The sequence below is a fragment of the Lontra canadensis genome, unplaced genomic scaffold, assembly GCF_010015895.1.
Source record: "Lontra canadensis isolate GAN:19392208 unplaced genomic scaffold, GSC_riverotter_1.0 scaffold16, whole genome shotgun sequence".
Taxonomy (NCBI): Eukaryota; Metazoa; Chordata; class Mammalia; order Carnivora; family Mustelidae; genus Lontra; species Lontra canadensis.
The window spans coordinates 3,364,798-3,386,077 of record NW_022631010.1 but is presented as its reverse complement, the minus strand read 5'-3'; the positions used below and the strand labels follow the sequence as shown (position 1 = coordinate 3,386,077).

At 47.8% G+C, this 21,280-nt stretch overlaps 1 protein-coding gene across 5 annotated transcripts in view; it reads left to right on the top strand.

Annotated features, from left to right (window-relative positions):
- Window positions 1-2,639: 2,639 nt before the first annotated feature.
- HCK (HCK proto-oncogene, Src family tyrosine kinase) overlaps window positions 2,640-21,280 on the top strand; it is a 38,796-nt gene continuing 20,155 nt past the window's right edge. The window contains exons 1-4 of one of the 5 annotated variants that reach the window (XM_032858919.1): window positions 2,760-2,822; window positions 17,080-17,138; window positions 17,956-18,073; window positions 21,059-21,101. In XM_032858919.1, the coding sequence (XP_032714810.1) occupies window positions 17,957-18,073; window positions 21,059-21,101 (160 nt within the window). In that variant the 5' untranslated portion in view covers window positions 2,760-2,822; window positions 17,080-17,138; window position 17,956. Of the gene's footprint in view, window positions 2,823-17,079; window positions 17,139-17,955; window positions 18,074-18,368; window positions 18,485-21,058; window positions 21,102-21,280 lie in introns of those variants that run through there. The other 4 variants (XM_032858923.1, XM_032858922.1, XM_032858921.1 and 1 more) reach the window with 4 other exon arrangements.

Here is a 21,280-nt window from a genome sequence, read left to right as displayed (position 1 = left end):
AGATTTTATTTATTTATTTGACACAGAGAGAGAGATCACACGTAGGCAGAGAGGCAGGCAGAGAGAGAGGAGGAAGCAGGCTCCCTCCTGAGCAGAGAGCCTGATGCAGGGCTTGATCCTAGGACCCCAGGATCATGATCTGAGCCAAAGGCAGAGACTTTAACCCACTGAGCCACCCAGGTGCCCCAGAATGAATTTAATTTAAATTTTAAAAGATGTAAGTATATGTTAGGAGAAGAATTTTGGCAGCAGCCATCTGCACACATCCATCGTTCTTGGAAAAGCAAATCTTCACAAAATTCTTACAGAGGTGCACAGGGGACATAGTAGCCCGAAGTTTGTGCCATCTAGTTGTCCATGACTAGGTGGGTGTAAAAATAAACTGTGGAGGATGCAGACAATGACCTTTAGCAACACAGCTAAATATTAATTACAGTAATGGAGTCCGGGGCACGGACAGTGAAGCACAGAATTGAATAAGTACCATTCAAGTAAATTAAACATGGAATTAAAATTATTTTTAAAGGGGCACCTAGGGGCACCTGGGTGGCTCAGTGGGTTAAGCCGCTGCCTTCAGCTCAGGTCATGATCTCAGAGTCCTGGGATCGAGCCCCACATCGGGCTCTCTGCTCAGCAGGGAGCCTGCTTCCTCCTCTCTCTCTGCCAGCCTCTCTGCCTGCTTGTGATCTCTCTCTGTCAAATAAATAAATAAAATATTTTAAAAATAAATAAATAAATAGACACCCAGGTGGCTCAGTCAATTGAGCATCCAGCCCTTGGTTTCAGCTCACGACATGATCTCAGGATCCTGGGATTGAGCCCCACATTGGGGTCCATGCTCAGTGTGGAGTCTGCTTGAGACTTACACTCCCTCTCCCTCTGCCCTTTACCCACTAAAATACATAAAAAATATTTTAAAAATGTATTTTTAAATAAATTTTGTCATTTAGTAGGTGGAGTCCAGGAATGTTGCTCATCATCCTACTATGCCCAGGACAGCCCCGCACAACAAAGAATTATGCAGCCCAAATGTCAATCGTACTGAAGTTAAGAAGCCCTGTGTATCCCTGCACTCAGTACAGTATTGCTGGCTGAATGAATGAATGAATGAATGAGTGAATGAAGAGATGATAGTGGCCTGAAGTGGCCTGTAGCAGTGGGAATGCAGAAACGCTGTGAGATTCTTACACATCTTGGAAGTGTACTTGGAAGACTTTAGTGCGACAATACCTCCCTTTTTCCAGGAGCAGATGTGCTCTGTCCTTGCCTGGTCCTGGGCACATCTCATTCATGTGGGACCTCCAGTTGCCCTCCAGGTGGGCATCCCGCCCCCTCAATTTTCAAAGTCCTCTGAGCTGCCGGAAACAGGCCAAGAATGAGCCAGGGCGGTGACTGTGGGTGAGAAACTTTGCACGCCATTTGAATAGCGCGGGGCCTGTAGAGGGGAAACCACTGACCACAGAAGGACCCGGAAGGCCTGGGACGTGGTGTGGGGGCGGGGCCTGGCCTCGTAAGAGTGGATTAGAATGGTAGGGAAAAACTGGTCAGATGCTTGGGGCAGGAGCGGGGAGATTAGAATTCTGTGGAGTGACAAGGCCAGGGGTTAGGATTCTTATGGGCCCAGTTGGAATTCTTTGATGAGGGGTTAAAATCCTGGAGGGCAGGGTTGGAATTTTTGGATGGATCGGATTAGAATCCTGAAGGTGGATTAAAATCCTTTGGGAACAACATTGGGATTATCTAGGAGCAGGATCAGAATCCCTGGTGTTTGGGTTATGAATCTGGAGGTGTGGGTCAGAATCCTTTGAGGAGAAGGGTGAAGATCTTTTAGTTGGCGGGATTCGAATCCTTGGGGGCAGGATTAGAAACCTTTGGTTGGGTGAGGCTAAAAAATCCTTCAAATGTGAGATTCAAAATTCTTTGGGAATCTAGATTCTTTTGGGAATCCAGAATTAGGATTGTGGAAGGAGATGGTGTTGCAGTTCTTGGGAGGACGGGTTTAATCTCTTTGGGGACCACATTGGGATTTGGAGAGGCGGGGTTTATAATGAATTAGGGCAGGTGTAAGGGTTTTTGGAGGAGGGGGCAGGGTTCGGATCTTTGGGGGACGGATTAAAATTCTTAGGGGCGGTGTTATCCTTCCAGACCAGTTAGAATCCTTAGGGGCAGAGTTAGAAGCCTCGGTTGGGCGGTATTAAAAAAAAAAAAAAAATCCTGGGAGGCGCCTGGGTGGCTCAGTTGGTTAAGCGTCTGCTTTTGGCTCAGGTCATGGTCCCTGGGTCCTGGCATCCTCTAGTCCCCCATGGGGCTCCCTGCTCAACAGGGAATCCGCCTCTCCCTCTGCCTCTGCTCCTGCTCTTGTTCTCTCTCGCTCTCGCTCCCTCTCAAATAAATAAAATCTTTTTAAAGAATCCTTCGGCGGTGGGATTAGGGTGCTGGGAGGTGGGGGTGTGGGATTAGAGTCCCAGCAGTAGAGTCTTCAGGGGCGGAGTTAGGATACATGGGGGTGGGGTTAGCATCGCTCAGGGCGCGGCTAAGAAACCCAGATGGCCTGTGGGTGCCACCGCGTCCCTGGTCCTAGCCGGGGCACACCACAGAGGCCTAGACGCCCGCGGGTAGAGACGCGGGCAGATCCGCGCCAGGGCAGCCGGAAAAGCCGCGAGGCTCTCAAGCCCCTCAGAGCACGTCCCTTGCCTCTTCTGGAAAGTCAGCCCGTCTCCCTTCGGGCACGGGCGCCCCGGAACCCCGGGGGCTGCTGAGCTGGGGGGGCGTTCGAGCTGCGAGGATCCGGGCTGCCCGCCGGACGAAGAGCGGGCGCCCAGGTGAGTGGCGCGGCCACGGCCGCCGAGCGCCGCCCGAGGGTCTTTGCTGCAGGGGGAGCACGGGGTGGTGGGCAGGGCCGGTTGGGGCGCGGCTCGAAGGGGCCGTCGGGGGTGCCGGGAGCTGCGGAGGGGCCATGGGATGAGGGGCCGGGGGAGGAGATGGCCCTGGCGCGAACCTGGGAAAGCTCTACGGAGGGGAGCTCCGGACACCGAGTGACTTCCACCCAGCCTCCCCTTCTCGGAGCCGTCCAGGTTCCCTTTCTGCAGAAGAAAAAAAAAAAAAAAAAAAAAAAAACGAGAAGGAAGGGATGGGGCTTCACAGACACCCGGAGGGGAAGGCCCTTACGGTTCCTGGTGGGGGTGGGTCACGGCGGTTTGGCAGCGGGTTGGAAGCGGTCGTGGGGAAGGGGACAGCTGGCCGTAGGCGTGACGTGCGAACCACACCCGGGCGGGGCTGCAGCTGGGCCAGCTCACTGAGCTCCCTCCTCCTCCCGCGCTGGGCGCTAATCCCCAGCAGGTCTGGGTCAAACCTCAAAACCTCCTGGACCACAGTGTCTGCCCCGTCACTTTCCACTTCGTCAGACCTTGGGCCAAGTCGCGCTCTCTCTCTCCAAATTCCAGTTTCCTCCTCTGTTGGACGGGCTATTATTCCTTCTCCAAGGCTACAGTGAGCTAGAGTCTCTGGGGGTCATGCAAGGGAAATGGGGATTCAGGGAGCAACCCATCTGTTGACCTTGAGCAAGGGATTTGGCCTTCTTGTGCCTCAGTTACACCTGCAGGATGGGGTAGGAATAATAACGACTCCCTCACAGGGCCGTTTGGAAGGTTATATTGTAATTGATGGAAAGCTCTTGGAGCGGGATGTGACAGGTATACATGCTTAATACATGTGAACTATTGTCATAGCTATTAGGGTCCAGCCCAGTGCTTCTCCAGGATACCAGAATCACCTGGAAGGCTTGTTAAAACACATATTTCTCAGCCCTGACCCCAGAGTTTCTGATCCGATAGGTCCAGCCCAGGACTGAGAATTTACATTCCCAGGTGATGCTATCACTGTTGGTCCAGGTCCCATGCTTTGAGAACCACTGCTGTAACCTTTGGCCAGCACAGAGAAAGGCTTCAATAGATATTGGTTCCTTTATCCAATGGCTTTCTCTTCACCACCCTTTTCTTCTCCTCCTCCTTCTCCTCCTCCCCCTCCTCCTCCTCCTCCTCCTCCTTCTTTTTCTTCATTTTTGGTTGGGGGAGGGGGTGTTAAAGTAAAGAAAAGTGAAAGGGATAATATACTAAAGATCCCAGGAACCCATCACCCAGAATTAAATGTCAGCATTTTGTTATGTTTGCTTCTTATTTTTTAAAAAATAAAATTATTAAAAGTGACAGATAAAGTCGAAGCCTCTCCACCCTGTTTCTCTCTCAGTCCTGTTTTTCTCCCTCCCCAAAGGCAACCATTGTCATGAAATAGAGTCCTTTCCAGTCTGTGCCTTTAAGAATTTATTCCATAGATATGGATGCATAAATAATACATAGAATTGTTTTTCTGTGTTTTAAAGATCTCCAAAAATGCTATCCAGCTGTGAGATTCTTCTGCAATATCATTTTTCTTTTCCTTGCCTTATCATTATGTTGTCAGGGTCTAGCCAGGATGAGACACAGAGGCATACATAGTTCATTCCTTCTCAGTGGAGTGTCCCAGCAGGTGACCATCCTATCTTACTTCTCATCCCCTGTTACTGGACATTCGGGTGTGGAACTACAAGTGTGTTTACTACAACAGATCATTCTGCTGGGACGATCCTGGATGTATTACCTTGGTGGGGGTGGGAGGGTGCAGGTGTTTCTTGGGAAAACCCCAAGAGGCTGGATGGGTCTCCAGAGGGGGCATCTGTGGCCCTCTCTTCTTGTGTGGGAGGAGGACTGAGGCCTGGAAAGATCGCCCAGGGAGTCTCGGTCAGAGAGGACAGAATGTCTGGGTCTGCTGAACTCCCAGGGTCACTGTCCCCAGTCTCTAGTTCTTCACTGCAGGAGAGCAAAGATCTTCAACTGCGTGACACTTGGTAGAAGCACAAACAATGGAAGCATGACTCCTTTGAAAAAAAAAGTTTTTTGGATTACAAATATTTTATTTTTGTGTAGTCTTCTTTTCTGTGCACTTTTTATTTAACAATCAATAAACTGCTGGGTATACAATTTTTATCCTACTTCTTTGCTTAGCACTACATTGCAAACATTTACCCATGTCATTAAAACATCCTAGGATTTTTAAAAATTGTCATTTTATTTTTTAAGTTCATTTATTTATTTAAATAATCTTTACACCCAATATGGAGCTCGAACTCATGACCCCAAGATCAAAAGCGGCATGCTCCTCCAATTGAGCCAGCCAGGTGCCCCAAAATATCCTTTAATATTTAATTTTAGTCTTATTTTTTAAAGATTTATTTATTTGAGAAAGAGGGCAAGCAAGCACACAGAGGGAGAAGGACAAGCAGGCTCCCCGCTGAGCAGGGAGCCAAATGTGGGGTGGGGCTGGATCCCAGGATCCTGGGATCATGACCCCAGCCAAAAGCAGACGTTTAACTGATGGAAACACCCAAGCAGCCCCCTCAGATTTTTTACTGGCCACATATTATTCCACTGCTTGGATGCACTATAATTTGTTTAACCATCCTAGGAAAGCACTTCCATGTAGTTTGCAACATGTAAATTCTTTTGAGTCAAAATTCACATAGCATTATAAACTTAACCATTTTTATTTATTTATTTATTTGACGGAGGGATCACAAGTAGGCAGAGAGACAGGCAGAGAGAGAAGAAGAAGCAGGATCCCCGCTGAGCAGGGAGCCCGATGTGGGGCTAGATTCCAGGACCCCTGGATCATGACCTGAGCCGAAGGCAGAGGCTTTAACCCACTGAGCCACCCAGGCGCCCCAAACTTAACCATTTTAAAACCAACAATTTGGTGGCATTTGTGCACCCACCACTTCTATATGGTCCCCAAATATTTTCATCTCCCCAAAAGGAAACAGTGAACCCATTAAAGCAGTCCCTCCCATTCCTCCCTCCCCACAGCCCTCGGCAACCCCCAGCCTGCTTTTGTATCTTTGGATTAATTTATTCTGACTTCTTCCGCATAAGATAACGTTTGCAAGGTTCACACAAGTTGTAGCACGTCTCAGTATTTTGGTTCTTTTTATGGCTGAATAATATTTCTTTGTGTGTATATAACCACAATTTGCTATGCATTCATCTGCAGAAGGAAATCTGGGTTGTTTCCACCTTCTGACTGTTGTGAATAGTGCCACTGTGAGCACGCGCCTACAGGGATTTGTTTGAGCACCTGTTTTCAATTTCTTGGGTTTATACCTAGGAGTGGAATCGCTGAGTCATATGGTAATTCCATGTTTAACTTTTTGAGGAATTGCCAGATTGTTTTGCACCATTTTACATTCCCATCACCAGTGCAGAAGGGTTCCAATTTCTCTACCTCCTTGCCAACACTTGCTGTTTTCCTTTTTTTTAAAATTATTATTATTATAGCCATCCTAGTGGCTGTGAGAAGCATGGATCTTAATCTCACCCAAATCAGGCTGTTCGCTGGGGGCCCTGACCCCTGAGGGTGAGGAGAAAACTGCATTCAAGGGACCAGCGAGGTCTTGCCCTTTAAACTCTTCCTGGAAAGTAAAGGCAAAGATGGGCCAGTCTCCTAAACCACTGTATCACTGGCACATAGTAGGTGCCTGGCACAGAGTGGGGTCTCAGAAACCTTGAATGTCAGCATGTTGAACAGCCTCTCTCCTCCTCTGCCTGAGACATTTCAGCACGTAGATGTATTTCATTGGCCCCACACAGTGATTCTTCTCAATTAGCTGCCAAGTTTTAACATCAAGAGGACTCACACAAATTTGGATTTCTGTCTTTTGAGAAACCAGAGAAGTTGGCAGTGGTGGGACTAGCGACTCCATCTCCTGCGCCCCTCTGCTATTCACTCACGGCAGGAGAAACTGGGCAGGGCTGCCCTGTGGACTACCCCTGAGCTGTCGGCCCCTTTCTTGGATCTCTTTCCTCATGTGGGTGTCCCTGTGGGCCCCTACAGCCATCTGAGTTCTTAAGTCCTACCCCCCAATCACAACAAGGCCTCCCCTTTTATAGAAAAGGAATGTCAGGTCCAGAGAGGGTAAGTAGCTTTCCCAAAGTCACACAGCATGTTAGCTGTACAAGTTCTCTTCGCCCCCACAGTGGTTTCTCTAGTTTCCTCCACTGCAGGGCTGGGAGTTTTAGTGTACTTCCAGGGGCCTGGGTAATGATGTAGAAGAAACCCTTGCTCGACTGTAAAATGCACCCTCGTTCTTGGCCGATACCTGTGGCCACACATGCCACGCCCTCTGCCTGTGCGGCACCCTCCCGACTGGCACTGCACCATGGCCTTCATTCCTGATCCTGCCCTAAGACACCCACCCAGGCTCTCACCACCACCCTAAAATCTCTTGGCCTCGGAGACTTAGGTGCAGCCCAGCGAATAGGAGACCTTTCCTTGTCTCTGCCAGAGAAACAACTATAGTTAGAGCACGGGATACCTGAGTCTGAGTGCCCACGTTGCCTCATAAAAGCTGTGATGCATTCTGCAAAACTCCTCACTCTCTGAGTCTCAGAAGAGTCTCCTCGTCTGAAAAATGAGGATAAGAATACTACCTCCCAACTCACTACAAGTCTTTTGATGTCAATATACCAAAAAACAAACAAAAAAATAAAAAACTCCGTATTTTCTGTGGTCATCTATGTCTTAACTTGAGTTTCCTTAGAAGCAGACCCTAGAAAATGTGCCATGCGCATTTACTATCTAGTCTCCTTGGGAGGGGATTCCAGAAACTCCTGGAGGAGAGCGGGACTTGAGCCAAAAGAGCAGGCAGTGGCTCACTGCGGGGGATGGGGGGGCGGGCGGCCACCGGGAGCTCACTTCGGCTGGGAGCCGCGGGAGCTAGTGAGCATGCGCGGCAGGTGAGGGACCTGAGGTATTTATTCACCCGCTTGCTCCTGTCTCACTGGTTGAAAGCTGCTCCTGGGGGATGGTATTTCTCTTGCCAAGCTCACGGGCAGAGCAGGTGCCAATGGCCACAGAGAACTCTCTCAGGCGAAGAAATACAGGTGCTGACAGCAGGAGTGCTTTGAAACGGTGAAGGGCAAGGTCGGGGGCGTGGTGGCGCACCGCCAGATCCCCGTGCGTCTGTCCGTCCCCAAGTCTGTGCGTCAACGCGGGCGCAGACCTAGGGGCAAGGGGTGGCCGGGGAGAGCCTGTCCAGGGAGTAAGCCAAAGGCATCTTAGATTTATCGATAAGGTTTTCCTTTTTAATAAGGACGATGTACTGTTTAACCAAGTGATGAAAGGTCATTTTAAAAACAAAATACATACCCTCCAAAACAGAAAAGAAACTGAGACTCTGTCAGCTATAAAGAAGCAGCTGTGAAAGGGTCAGCGCGTGCGTTGTTGTGGCTTCGAGGTTTCTATTTGTGGGGGACAGATTTGGGGATAGCTGACCTTGGAGCATGATGGGAAATTAGAGTTAAAAGTTGCCTCCCTTGGGGGCAAACTGTCCCCTGTGTCCTGTCTGAAAGGGGCAACCTCCACATAATTCCAGTCGAGGAGAGGTTTTGTTCCTCTCTAAGCGGAGATAAGCCAGCACCGATACCCCTTTTCAGTTTAGACACACGTTTATAACTGGTTTCAACCGGAAAACCAGGGCACCCAGGAAGTTGAGGTAGACTTCTTTCAATTATTCAAGAATTTATTGAGCACCTACTGTGTCCTCGTTTTACACACTGAGATACAGCAGTGCATAAAACAATCACGTGTCTTACATTCCAAGGATGATAGATGATAAACAGAACCCTAGGTCAGGTATTGGTGTGTTAGTCCAGATCCTTTGAGAAGCAGACTCTCATCTCAAAGAGATTAAATATGGAAGAAATGTATTAGTGGGAATGCATATGGGAGCAAGTAGGAGAGGCTAGGAGAGTGAGCGGATGGCAATGTATGTTGGATTCCAAATGAAGAAGAAAGGGAATGAGGGAAGGAGGGCAGGAAGGAGGAAGGGAAGGATAGGTGGAAATTCCTTAGACTCCAGTGTAGTCCCAAGGAAAGCTTGGCAAGGCTATTGGGGAGCCCTTAACCAAAGCCTCCTGTCAGAGGTCCCCTCGGCATGGCCTGCCTCAGTATCCTTGCCATACTCCCTCATTGGCTGGAAACAGCCCATGGCTATAGTGATGGTGGATGGCAGCTGGGGCCGTTGGTCAGTTCCACTGTCTGCAGTCAGAGATCTGCGAGGCCCATCTTCATGGCTGCCACATCAACTGCTGGGTAAAGCCATGAAGAATACAGCTGGGAAGGGCTAGAAAGTGATGGAAATTGTGGGGTAGGTGTTCCTATTCTTAACCAGGGTGATGAGAGAAGACCTCTCAGAGCAAGTGAGATCGGAAAGAGACTTGGGTGATGTGAAAGAGGCTTTTCAGGTGAAGAACATTCCAGAAGGTAGTATGTGATGGCCCTGAGGTGGAAGCATGGCTGGGGAATTGAGGAATAGCAAGAGGCTTATGTGACTGGAAAAGAAACATCAGGGAGGATGACAGGACTGCAGGGTTGGGGGGAACCCAGATCATGGAGTCTTGTCAGCACAGAAGGGGACTTGGGCTTTTATTCCAAGTGACATGGGAGCCCCAGGAGTTGTTGAGCAGAGGAGGCACACGATCTGATTTATATTTTAAAAGGCTTGCTGGTCTGTAAGAGGCAGAATGGGAATTCAAACCCAGCTTAATGTGACATCAAATCTCATCCTGTAGTTTCCAAACTTTCCTGCCCCCTGCCTACCTTAGAGATAAAGTTATTCTAAGGAGGTTCCCAATGGCCCCCTTGAATTCTGGACTTGAACAGGTGACCCGAAGGTAACTATGAACAGGCTAGGAATTTCCTGCATGTTTAGAACAAGTAGGTGACACACACGCATGTCAGAGGCAGCCCTCTGGCCGAGTCAGGCGAATGACCAGAAGCCTTCAGTTCCTCTTCAGCATGTGGCTCTGTCACTTGCTATTGTGTAAACCAGGACACAACACTCACCCTCTCTGGGGCACCGCTCCAGCTGCAGAACGAAGGTCTCTCCAACCTCTTCCTGTCTGCAGAGTCCAAGCTTTGAGCTCTTTGATCAGAAAGAAGCTGAGGGTCAGGAAAGGAGAGAGATGAGGAGTCAGGGGTGAGCCCTAAATGTCCATTAGGGATAACAGTCACTTGGGGGTTTAGGTGGTTCATTGAGAAAACAGTAAGGGAACCAGAAATGGGGGGATCTCTAGGGCTCTGCATCCCTGGAAACTCTTCTGGAAATTGTCCCCGATGGGGGAAGTCTTTTTCTCCACCTCCATGGTAGCCATGGTTCAGCTCCATGGCTGAGCTGAACTGAGAAGGGCAAGTTCCTCTAGTTGGACAGTCTTGAGCCCTGGGCCCCTTGAGGACTGCCTTCCTGAACTTCCTATTTGAGTTCCTCATCCTCATCTTGCAGTTCCCCACTGCAGCCTCTGGGGCTTACTCCCAGCAGAGGATGAGAGGCAAGAGAGTTGGGTTCTCATTCTTCTTGCCACGGGCCACCCGGGGAACCTCTCTGCTGTGGATTTCCATTTCTCTGTCTGTAAATGGGCTCTTAAGTCTTGTCCTGCTGACTTCAGCCAAGTATGGTCAGGCCTGTAGAGGGTTGAACACAATATGTTTAGTCCACAAACGTATATGCAGGGCCTAATACATGCCAGGCACTTTCTAGGCATGGCGTCAGTGCCATCACCTTCTTGGGGTCCATATTCCATACATCCTTACCTATTCTAATGGATCAGTACCCTCGTCTCATCCATCAGAACCTACTATCTATGAAATCTTTGCTATAAGTCATTTACACTTAAGTATGAATTGCATCCCTGGTTAAGAATTTCCTCTGCCCTGGGTAGCACTCTTTGAAGTTTAAGGGGGGGCAGAAGTCCTGCTCAAACTGGCCCAGGCAGGAGAGATTGATTATTGGGAAGTCCATGAACATACCTGCTTCAGGAAGGGCTTCATTCAAGGGCTTGGGAATCTGCGTTTCTCCACTTCTTGGCTGCTTACAACTCTTTTCCAGCCACAGGCCAATGGATGACTCTCAGTGTCCAGGATGGAGTCATATGTCCGCCTCTGCTTCTGTTACTGCAACTCTGCTTGGCCAGACTTGATCACACACACCCCTGCCACACACACACACACACACACACACACACACACACACACACCCCTACAGAGGTTGAAGTCAGCTCTACCCCAATCCATGAAATGAGGGTGAGGGAGAGGTGGTTCCCAAAGGAAGACTGGGGAGCTGCTCTCAGAAGAAAGGTGAGCAGAGACTATGCAGGAAAGAACAATCATCCAATATCTCGCTTCATATTTGGAGAAATGGAGGCCCAGAGAGTGTTTGGGAGTTGTCTGAGCTCACATAGTGAGCTTGTGGCAGAGGTGAAACCAGAATCTAGGGCTCCTCGGCCTCAGCGCCCACAGGCCTCTGCTTGAGCCTAAAATCTCCTTAAAAAAAATCTCCCCTGCCCACTCCACAAGATGCCCAGGCAGTGCCCTGGCCTCTCCCCCTTGGGCTTCACTCCCAACATTCAGGAGTCCCTGAGGCTCCCAAGCCTGCATGGTGACCGTGGGAACACCCAGGGCAAGTAAGCTGACATTTTTCATTTCCCTTCCGTGTCATGCCTGCAGAAGCTGAGGGGGGAAGGGGTGAGTTTCAGTTTCTAGGAGCTTCACAGTGACCTGAGGAAGCGTCTTTGCCAGGGGTCAGCACTTCTAGCTAGTCTGGGACCAGGCAAACAACTTCTGCTCTCAGAGCCTGGTTTTGAGTCACATTAGACAAGAATCATGTGTTCAGAAGTTTCAAAAAGCTTTTCACATCCCTGTCACCCAGGACTTCAGGCCGAGCCTGAGAAGCAAGGGCCTCCTACTTTATAGGGCAGAGAAAGCAGCTCAGGGGAAATGACCTACCGAAGGTCACATAGCCAGTCAGTGGCAGAACTGGGATCCAAACCCACGTCTTCTGACCCCAAGTTCAGCCCTCACTCCACTACATTGGTGGGTCTCACATTTATTGTGTATAAGAAGCTCCTGAAGAATTGTGAGAAATGCAGATTCCAGGCCCTCATCCCCAGAGACTCTGGTTCATTCAGTCCAGATTGTAACTCAGGGAGATGCACGGAGCAGTAAGGACTATTTGGATACAAGCAGTAAAAATTGATTCAAACGGTTTCAGACAAATTTGAGAACTTATTTGCTCATGAACTGGAAAAATCCTGAGGTTGGCAGGTTTCAGGCATTGCTGGATCCAGATGTTCATACATGTCTTCAGGAATCACTCTGTCTCCATCGCTCAGCTCTGCTGGCCTCTGATGACTTCACACTAAGACAGTCCCTCCCTTCATGATGTCAGAATGACTCCCAAGAGCTGCAGTCCCCTACACCTACACCTACACCTACACCTACACCTACACCTACACCTACACCTACACCTACACCTACATCAGCAATCCCTATAGAAATAGAGTGCCATTTTCCTAATTTTCCCAGCAAAATCCCAGGGCCAATTCTGATTGCCTCAGTTAGGATCACATACATACCTATAACTGAATCAACCACTCTTGGTCGTGAGGGGGGACGTGGAATTCTCTGACTGGCCAGATCTGTATCAAGTTGTCAATCCCTGAAGGCAGGGGAGGGGTTGGCCTCCTGAAGCTCCTTGCCTTGGGCGGGAGAAGGCTGGTTTCTCCAGGAAAATCTAGGTGCTGTTATCAGAAGAGGGACGGATGCCAAGGAAGCAAGAGCAAAAGGTGTTCACTGCTTTGCTACCAGAATGATCCCACAAATCATCTGGGCCTCAGTGAAATGCACATTCTGATAGTAGGCGAGTTGTGATTCTGCACTTCTTAGAGGGAGCAGGGGTGCACATAAGGAGGGGAGGGGCAGAGGAGAGCCCCGATGTGGGGCTCCATCTCAGGACCCTAAGACCATGATCTGAGCTGAAGGCAGACACTTAACCGACTGAGCCACCCAGGTGCGCTGACTCAGAATTTCTAACCGCTCCTGTGTGATGCTGCCGCTGGTCTTCGCACTGTCCCACACAGTAGCCAGGCACTCTGTTACGTTTCTAAGCTCACTTCAAGCCACTATATCACAGAGCCTCTACGGTCCCATCGTGCAGAGAGGGCTTAGACCATGTCACTCTTTGCTCATCCTCTCGTCGCCCCCATCCATCCCATGACCCCCAAAACCCACCTAAACAGTAGCACCATTTATTTGGAAACATAACTTGTCAACAAATTGGAGACTCAACTGCCTTAGTCACAGCTGGAGAAACCATCCTTTGTGATCTTCAGTAACCTTTACATGAGGAGCCCCGTAATAAACTCTTGTTTGAATTTAGTGTTCACAAAATGCTTGTTGCTGTCGACAAATTGCTGTGCTTCCTGGAATTTTGGGGTAACAATGTACAAATTCCCATTTTTATCTTGGCCAGTAAGAAGCCCAGAGATAAACCTAGTAGGTAGTAGTGGCGGCACCCTAGGCTTCTGGTTCAATACTCTTTCCTTTCTCGATGGGGTAGCATAACCCTTTTTGAGTCTTGGAGCCCTCTGGATATGGTCTAATATTATAAACTCCTTCAAATTCTTTGTGGAAGTTAGTGCTTCTTTGGAACATTCTTGTTGTTGTTGTTGTTTTTCCCCCCAAGATTTTATTTATTTATTTATTGGGGGGCGTGGAGAAGGAGCAGAGAGGGAAGGAAAGGGAAGGGGAAAGAATCTTAAGCAGAGTCCTTGCTGAGTGTGACCCACATGCGGCGCTTGATGTCACAACCCTGAGATCGTGACCTGGGCTGAAACCAAGAGTCGCATGCTTAACTGACTGAGCCACCCAGGCGCCCCTTTGGAACATTCTTGACTTTGCCCAAATCTTGACTGAAATCCTCCCCATTCTTCAAAACCCAACTTGTTATCCTGCTGCTCGAGTATTGTGAACAGTTTACTTCCTCTGTGAACATATTAATATACATGTTAGTGGCAGAACCCAGATGTAATTTGTTTTACAAAAATGGCTTGATATTATATATCTTTTGAAGTTTGCTTTTTTTTTTTTTTTTAACTCAAAAGTATCTTGCCGGTCTTTGTGTGGCTTTGACTGTCTTTGCCAATGTGTAACAGCTTCTTAGTATCTGGCTTTGGAACATAATTCTGTATGTTCAGTCTTTCTGTTTCAGTGTTTTATTCAGTGATTCCTGAAGACATGTATGAATTTTTATTTTTAAGTAGGCTCTTGGCCCAAAAAATTGTTATGTATTTATTTATTTAATTTTTATTTTTAAGTAGGCTCTCGGCCCAATGTGGGACTTGAACTCATGACCCTAAGATCAAGAGCTCCAGTCCCTGGAGCAGGAAGCATGTACTGATGCTTTCACTTTGGACTGATTACAGGCTCTGGGCATGCATTTATTCACTAATTATGATTTATGCTCCTACTATGTGCCAGGGAGCCGCTAAGCCAAGCACTGAGGGACACAGACATGAGCAGGACCAGCCTCTGCTGTAATCTGAACGATAGAAATGTTCTGTATGGACATGGCAAGTCCTAATGGAGAGGTGTTAGCGCGTGACATACATGCTGGGATTGAAAGACTTAGTGTACGAAACACAAGTATAAAGTATCTCATTGAGGGGTGCCTGGGTGGCTCAGTGGGTTAAGCCTCTGCCTTAGGCTCAGATCATGATCTCAGGGTCCTGGGATTGAGCCCCGCATCGGGCTCTCTGCTCTGCAGGGAGCCTGCTTCCCCTCTTTCTCTGCCTGCCTCTATGCCTACTTGTGCTCTCTCTCTCTCTCTGTCAAATAAATAAAATCTTTAAAAAAATAAAGTATCTCATTGATAATTTTTTTAACTTAAAAAAAATTTTTATGTATTTATTTATTTAATTTTTATTTTTAAGTAGGCTCTCGGCCCAGTGTGGGACTTGAACTCATGACCCTAAGATCAAGAGTTGCACACTCTATTGACTGAGCCAGCTGGGCACCCCTCATTGATAGTTTTTATATCAATCACGTGTTAATAATTTTTGACATGTTAGGGAAGATAAATGTATCTTTAAATTAATTCCCTTGTTTCCTTTAACCTGGAAAAATATGACTCGAGGAATTTTTAAATTATATGCATGGCTCCCATTACATTTCCGGGTCTGGTGGTCATAAAAATGAGCATGTCTGAGGTCATGTCACGTCAAGCAGTGGGATAGTTCTCCTGGTTTAGGGGGATAGTCACATTTCATACAAATTTGACTCCTGCCAGTATTTAACTTTTTAAACATCATATTTTATTGGGCAGAGGTTGAACTAATGGGAACTCCCTATTTTCAAAATTCAATTTCTTGGGGCACCTGGATGGCTCAGTCAGTTAAGCATCTGACTCTTGATCTCAGCTTAAGCCTTACTCTCAGAGTTGGGAGTTCAAGCCCTGCACAGAGCTCCAGCCCTACTTAAAATAAATAATATAAAATAAAATAAAAATATTTTGCTGTTGCTGTATCTCTAAGCTCGTGGGTCAGAGGAATGGCAATCTGCATTTGCTTTATCCTCCAGGGTAGGTCCATGTTTTCCAGTAAACAGAATTGGTTACGGTTAACATTTCTGTAGTGTTTGCTGTGTGCCAGGAACCTTGACATTTATCAACTCATTCCATGCTCACCACCACCCTGGGGGGTAGAAGTCCACCATCCTTTCTCAGATGTGGCCTTGACTCATGCATCAACATGAAGACTGCAGAGTCCCGTTGCTTAGGACCTTGTGGCCATCTCGAATATGTAAATTGCTGGGATAAATGATACTCCGTAGGGGCTCAGAGAAGCAGTAGGAGCTGCCCTGTATCACACAGCAGTGTTCTTCCCAGAACACTCTTACATAATCAAAAAAATATGAAATGTGATATGATTGTATGCCATACAGAACCATACAATATGCTCTCTTATTTCCAGAACCATAATACCCATTTATCACAAGTCAAAGAGAGGTGTTTTAAAGCATCTAAGTACATTATAAAGCAGTGATTAATTGTGATAATTTTTCAAATTAATGATCCAGCACCCTGGGAGCCTGAAGAAGTTCCTTATTTTATTCACAACAGGCAAATGAAGCAGAAACTGCTTAAGTCTTCAAGTGGTAAATTGTTACCAATTCCCACAAGGACAGACAAAAACATCCTTGTGAATAAAAAGAGTCTTTTTTAAAAAAGTAACTCCCCTAAGCTTAGGGATATGGATTTTTTTTTTCTTAGACCACAAACATGTGTTTATTTTAACAAGATAAGTATAACTGAGTTCTAAAAGCTTTAGAGGAGAATTACAGTTGTGCAGAGCTGAGAAAAACAATTATTCTCTCATGTGGCTGCTTAGGGCTCATCTCAGCAAATACACGTGAGCATTTTGAGAGAAGAAATAAAACATTTCTGCCATTTTGCAATTAAGTTTTGACTCTGATCTGAAAAACACGTTTTCTTTAAATATCTTAAAATTTCATAAATCCATTGGCAATGTCTATCAGCTTTACCTCCAAAATATCCCCTCAAATTCTCAAGTCCATTGTTTACCACCCTGGGCCAGGCCACCATCATCTCATGCTAGGACTTCTGCTGTGGACAGGGTTCCCTGCCTTGCCTCCTAGAGCCTCTACTCCACCCAGCAGCCATTATTTGAGATGCAAATGAATCCCATCATTCTCCTGCTTAAAACTTTCCATGGTTTCTCATCATCTTTTAGAATCAAAGCCAGATTCTCCCTTGGCTATAAAAGATGTGGCAGCCTTGTCCCAGACCACACCCCTCTTGCCTGCCTGGGACCTCCGGCCACACTGCCACACTGGCCTCCTTTCAGTACCACATTCTCTCCGAGCACATTCCAGCCTCAGGGCCTTTGCACTTGCTGTTCCCTCTGCCTGGAACACTGTTCCTCACTGTGTTTCATGACTGGCTCCTTTGTGCCATTTGGGTCCCAGGTCTGACGTCATCTCCTCAGAGAAGCCATTCCCAATCACCCTGTCTAAAAAAAAGCCCTGTACCATTGTTTCCTGTCACATCCTTTATGGTTGTCCTCAACACTTTTCACTAAATTTATTGCGTTTATGTATTTGTTTACCTGTTTATTGTCTGTGTCTCCCATTCATCCCCAGGGTGAGCTCCATAGCGGCAAGAACTCGCTTATCTTATTCATGGTGTAGAAGAGTGCTCAGTAAGTGTTTGCTGAGTAAACAAAGGAATGAATGACCAAATAAACTCATGAGAGAAAGAAGGAAAAAAGAAACAGAGAGAGGGGGAGGGAGGGAGGAAACTATTATAAGGCAGTTATAAAATGATACAAGGAAGATGATGCCTTGGCTACCATTTAGCTAGATTGTTTGATCCGTATTATGTGACCTCATCTTAGTCGTTTAATATAAAATGATAATTTATTAGATTGTAATAGTATAGTTTCACTTTACTGTTTGCTCTGAGTCCCACGCTGTGCTAAGTATTCCCCCGCCTACATGTTTTCTCATCCTTCCAGCACCCTGCAAGTATGTTGTATTATTATTATCCCCATTTTGCTGATGAGAAACTGAGACTGGGGAGCAGGGCAAGTGATGAGTGAGGTGTTGGTGGGGTGGAGGGGCCAAGCGTCAGCTCAAGACTTTCTGATCCCAGGTTTTCTGATCTCAAGGTTTTCTGATCCCAGAACCCGTGGTGCCTACTACCCACTCTGCTCCAAGGCTCTGCCTGTTGAATTTTGATGATCCTCGTGATTTATTCTCTGAATAAACTCCCCATTGCAAGGGTCCTTGGTAGCATGGCTATGACAACTTGTCAATTCTGTGTGGGTATGTGGTAGACATGGACGTGGGGAAGCCCAGAGGTGGCAAGGGTAGAGTGAGTGGGCTTGGCAGGGGTGCGGGGACAAGATAGGGGAGAGGGAGCTAGCCTGAGGGTAGGGGGCCTGGAACCCAGCATCCAAGACTCTCCTGTGTAGGGCTGGGGGCAAGCCAGGCTCACTTCCCTTCTCTCTGATGCAGGATGGGGTGCATGAAGTCCAAATTCCTCCAGGACAGAGGCAAGGTCTCAAAAACCGAGCCCAGCACCAACCCACACAGCCCTGTGTATGTGCCAGATCCCACGTCTACAAGCAAGCGGGTGAGTGGGGGAAGAAAGGGGGGTTTGGCAGCCTGAGGGACTGCCCCGTGCTGTCCCAAATTGCCCTAACAGCCTCCCGTATTCCCAGCGGTCAGCAGGGGTGACATGGAGCTGACCCATCACCAGCATCTGCACCAAGGACCTGGGGCAGTGACGTCACTTCTCCTTATCCAGCTGCCCACACCTTGGCCCCTCTGCCCAGGTTCCAGGGACCAGGTCCCGGTGGGCATGGCAGAGGCCCCACACCCAGGCAGTAGCATGAGCAGTGCTGAGAATAGTCAGTGACCTGACGAGTAACAACAGCAGTTGAAGTGGTGACAGTAATGACAGCATTAGTGCTGTAGCGACAACCGTAATAGCAATTATAGCAGCAAGAGCAGCAGGAGTATGATGGCAAGCGCAGACAATGAAGTAAGTAAGCGAAGCGGTCATACTAGTAGAAGTATTCGCTTACTTCTCCTCTGCTTATACAGAGCCCACGACCAACCATGCACTGTCCTAAATGCTGTACGGTTATCAGCACCTTAAAGCCTCACAGTAATCCTAGGTCTCCATTTTTGTTACATGGGTAAGACACAGAGCTTAATAATGTGCTGAAGGCTGTACAGGTAGCAAGGGGTAGAGGCAGGATTCGAACCTGGGCCATCTCCCAAGTGCCAGTGTTTGAAGCAGGAGAAACAGAGGTAGAAGCCAAATGCTCATGAGGAACTATAGTCAGGGCAATACTAGTGGTGAGAATGGGAGCCGTAGGTGCCCTGGCAGTAGGGCCCCTAGTCCTGTAGTCATGAGAAGGGTAGAAGACTCGGGGAAACAAACAAAGGGTTTTAGAAGGGAGGGGGGGCTTGGGGGATGGGTGAGCCCAGTGATGAGTATTAAGGAGGGCTCGGATTGCATGGAGCACTGGGTGTTAGATGCAAACAATGAATCGTGGAACACTACACCGAAAACTAATGATGTACTGTATGGTGACTAACATAACATAATAAAAAAAAAAATGGGGGGGTGGAGTGATAGAAGAGTGGCTATAGCAGTAACTGTGCTGTTAACCGTAACAGTACCAGAACTGGGAGCGGTGGTGATGGTACTATAGCAGCAGGAACAGCTGTAATAATCTTCCCATTCTTGGAACACCTGCTGTGTTCTAGGCTCTGGGGTGAGGGGCTTCTACAATATTAGTCCCCACCAAAAGTTGTGAGGCAGGAGTTGTGCCACTTTAAAGCCACTGTGACAAAGACTCAAAGAGGTGAAATGCCTCCCAGGGGCCACACAGCTGGGGACAGCAGAGCCAGGTCTTTCTAACCCTAAGGCTGGGTGCTCTCTACTCTGGAATCCTGGAGTCCGTGCTGTTATCTGAGGTCATCTACGGAAGCACAGACTCTGCTTGCTGCCTCCAGAGATGGGGGTGCACTCTCCTTCCTGGAACAGGCTCTTAGAAAATTCTGCCTCATATTGAAGGGAAGCCTGTTGTCTCATACCCTGACTCCTTGTTCCGAAACCTGCCCATCAGCCCCACACCAAATACATCCTCTCCCTTTGCCCCATGACAACCAGTAGAGAATAAAGCAAACATATTATCCCAACCCACCCATTCCTTCCGAGTCATCTTTCACACAACATGGGTTCCTGGCATCTCTCCATTCTGCTTGCCCTTCTCCAGGCATGATGTCTCAAACAGGGCTAATTTGGGGAAAGGGGCGGAGTGGGGAGGGGGCACGTTAGTGGAATAGTCACCTCCCTCCCTCTGCACTTAACCTCTATTAATACATCCTGATCCTGAGATTATGTGAGCTTTTCACACCAGTGACGTTCTGAACTGACATCTTAAACCCTAAGTCACTCCTACATCTGTTCTCTCTCCTAACCTGTGTGGCCCTGGGCCCTTTCTGTGGCTAGGGCTCCAGGTTCTCTGAGGCCCTCTGGCTTGGCACCAGTGGGAAGCAAAGAGTCTTCTCCCACTGGTTTTTGGTTGTCTCCTGAGCATCAGATTTAAGGGATGTTATTATCAGCCATTTGTCCTTCTCCTGCAGGGCATTAATTCAGTGATGAGTTAGTAAGTGTTTCTCAGAGAAAGGGTTCCCAGGCCAAACCAGTTTACAAAACGCTGGCCAAAACAGACTCCTTCTCTGTGGAAGTCCTCAGAGCTTTATGAATCTTGATGGGCTTTGTGGATCTCCCCGCAAAAAGATACTTCTCATTGTTCCCCACACCTGTTTCTCCAAGTTTACTTAAGTGTGTGACATACAAACACATTCCCCTTATAAAGAAAAGTCACAGGTTACAGTGAAAGCTATAGTTGCCCTGACCAATGTTTCCCTCCCCAGAGATATCCCACATCTCTTCAGAGGCATCAACTGTTGTCAGTTTGGTGTGGACCCTTGCAAACCTTTTTCCAAGTATTTACACCCACACACATACAGTTTGTGTTCACAGAACGTGTTGAGGACGTATGTGTATGTGTTCTCTATACACGAATCATGGTTCTCCTTCTGAAGAACTAGCTTTGTTCACTCACCAGTGTATCTTTAAGGCCTAGTTGTGCTGGGAATAAAAGTCCACCTCCCCGAGGACTGTGTAGGGTGCCAGGGTGTAGATGTCAGTCCACTTCTGGGTGAACACTTAGGGTCCTTCATATACAGAATGGAGCCTTTATACTGGGACATCTTGGTAGACCTACAGCTTCTTCAAACATATCTCAGAAAACACCGATCTGGACCAACTCCTCACCGTATGTCAAGGGAGTGAATAAGCCAGTGTCCCCCAGTAGGCCCAAGGCCAAGGCCATGGCCACAACCCAAGAGACCTGGATCTTTGTCGTGTCCCTTATGTGCCGTGTGACCTCACCTATGTCCCCAGCCCTCTCAGGTCCTCCTCCCATGACAAACAGGGCTGGGATGAGATATTCTCGGATATCCTTTTTGACACAGAACTTCTGTGGCTCCCCACACGCTATCAGATTCATCCCCTTCTCCCATTTCCTCCTCGCAGCGTCCTGACAAGAGCAACAACATCCCACCAGGGTCTGTGGATGGTAAGTATTTGGCAAATGTATGAGGTGGCATCTTGTGTCATGTAGCGGGTTAGGTTAGGTGCTCAGTCAGAGCTTAAGGCGAAAATCCCACACAGTCACAATCACCCTTGCAAATCCTTTAAATTGCTCCCAAAGTACTTTGTACAGGCTGTTTTGTTCTATTACCCTGTATACGAATG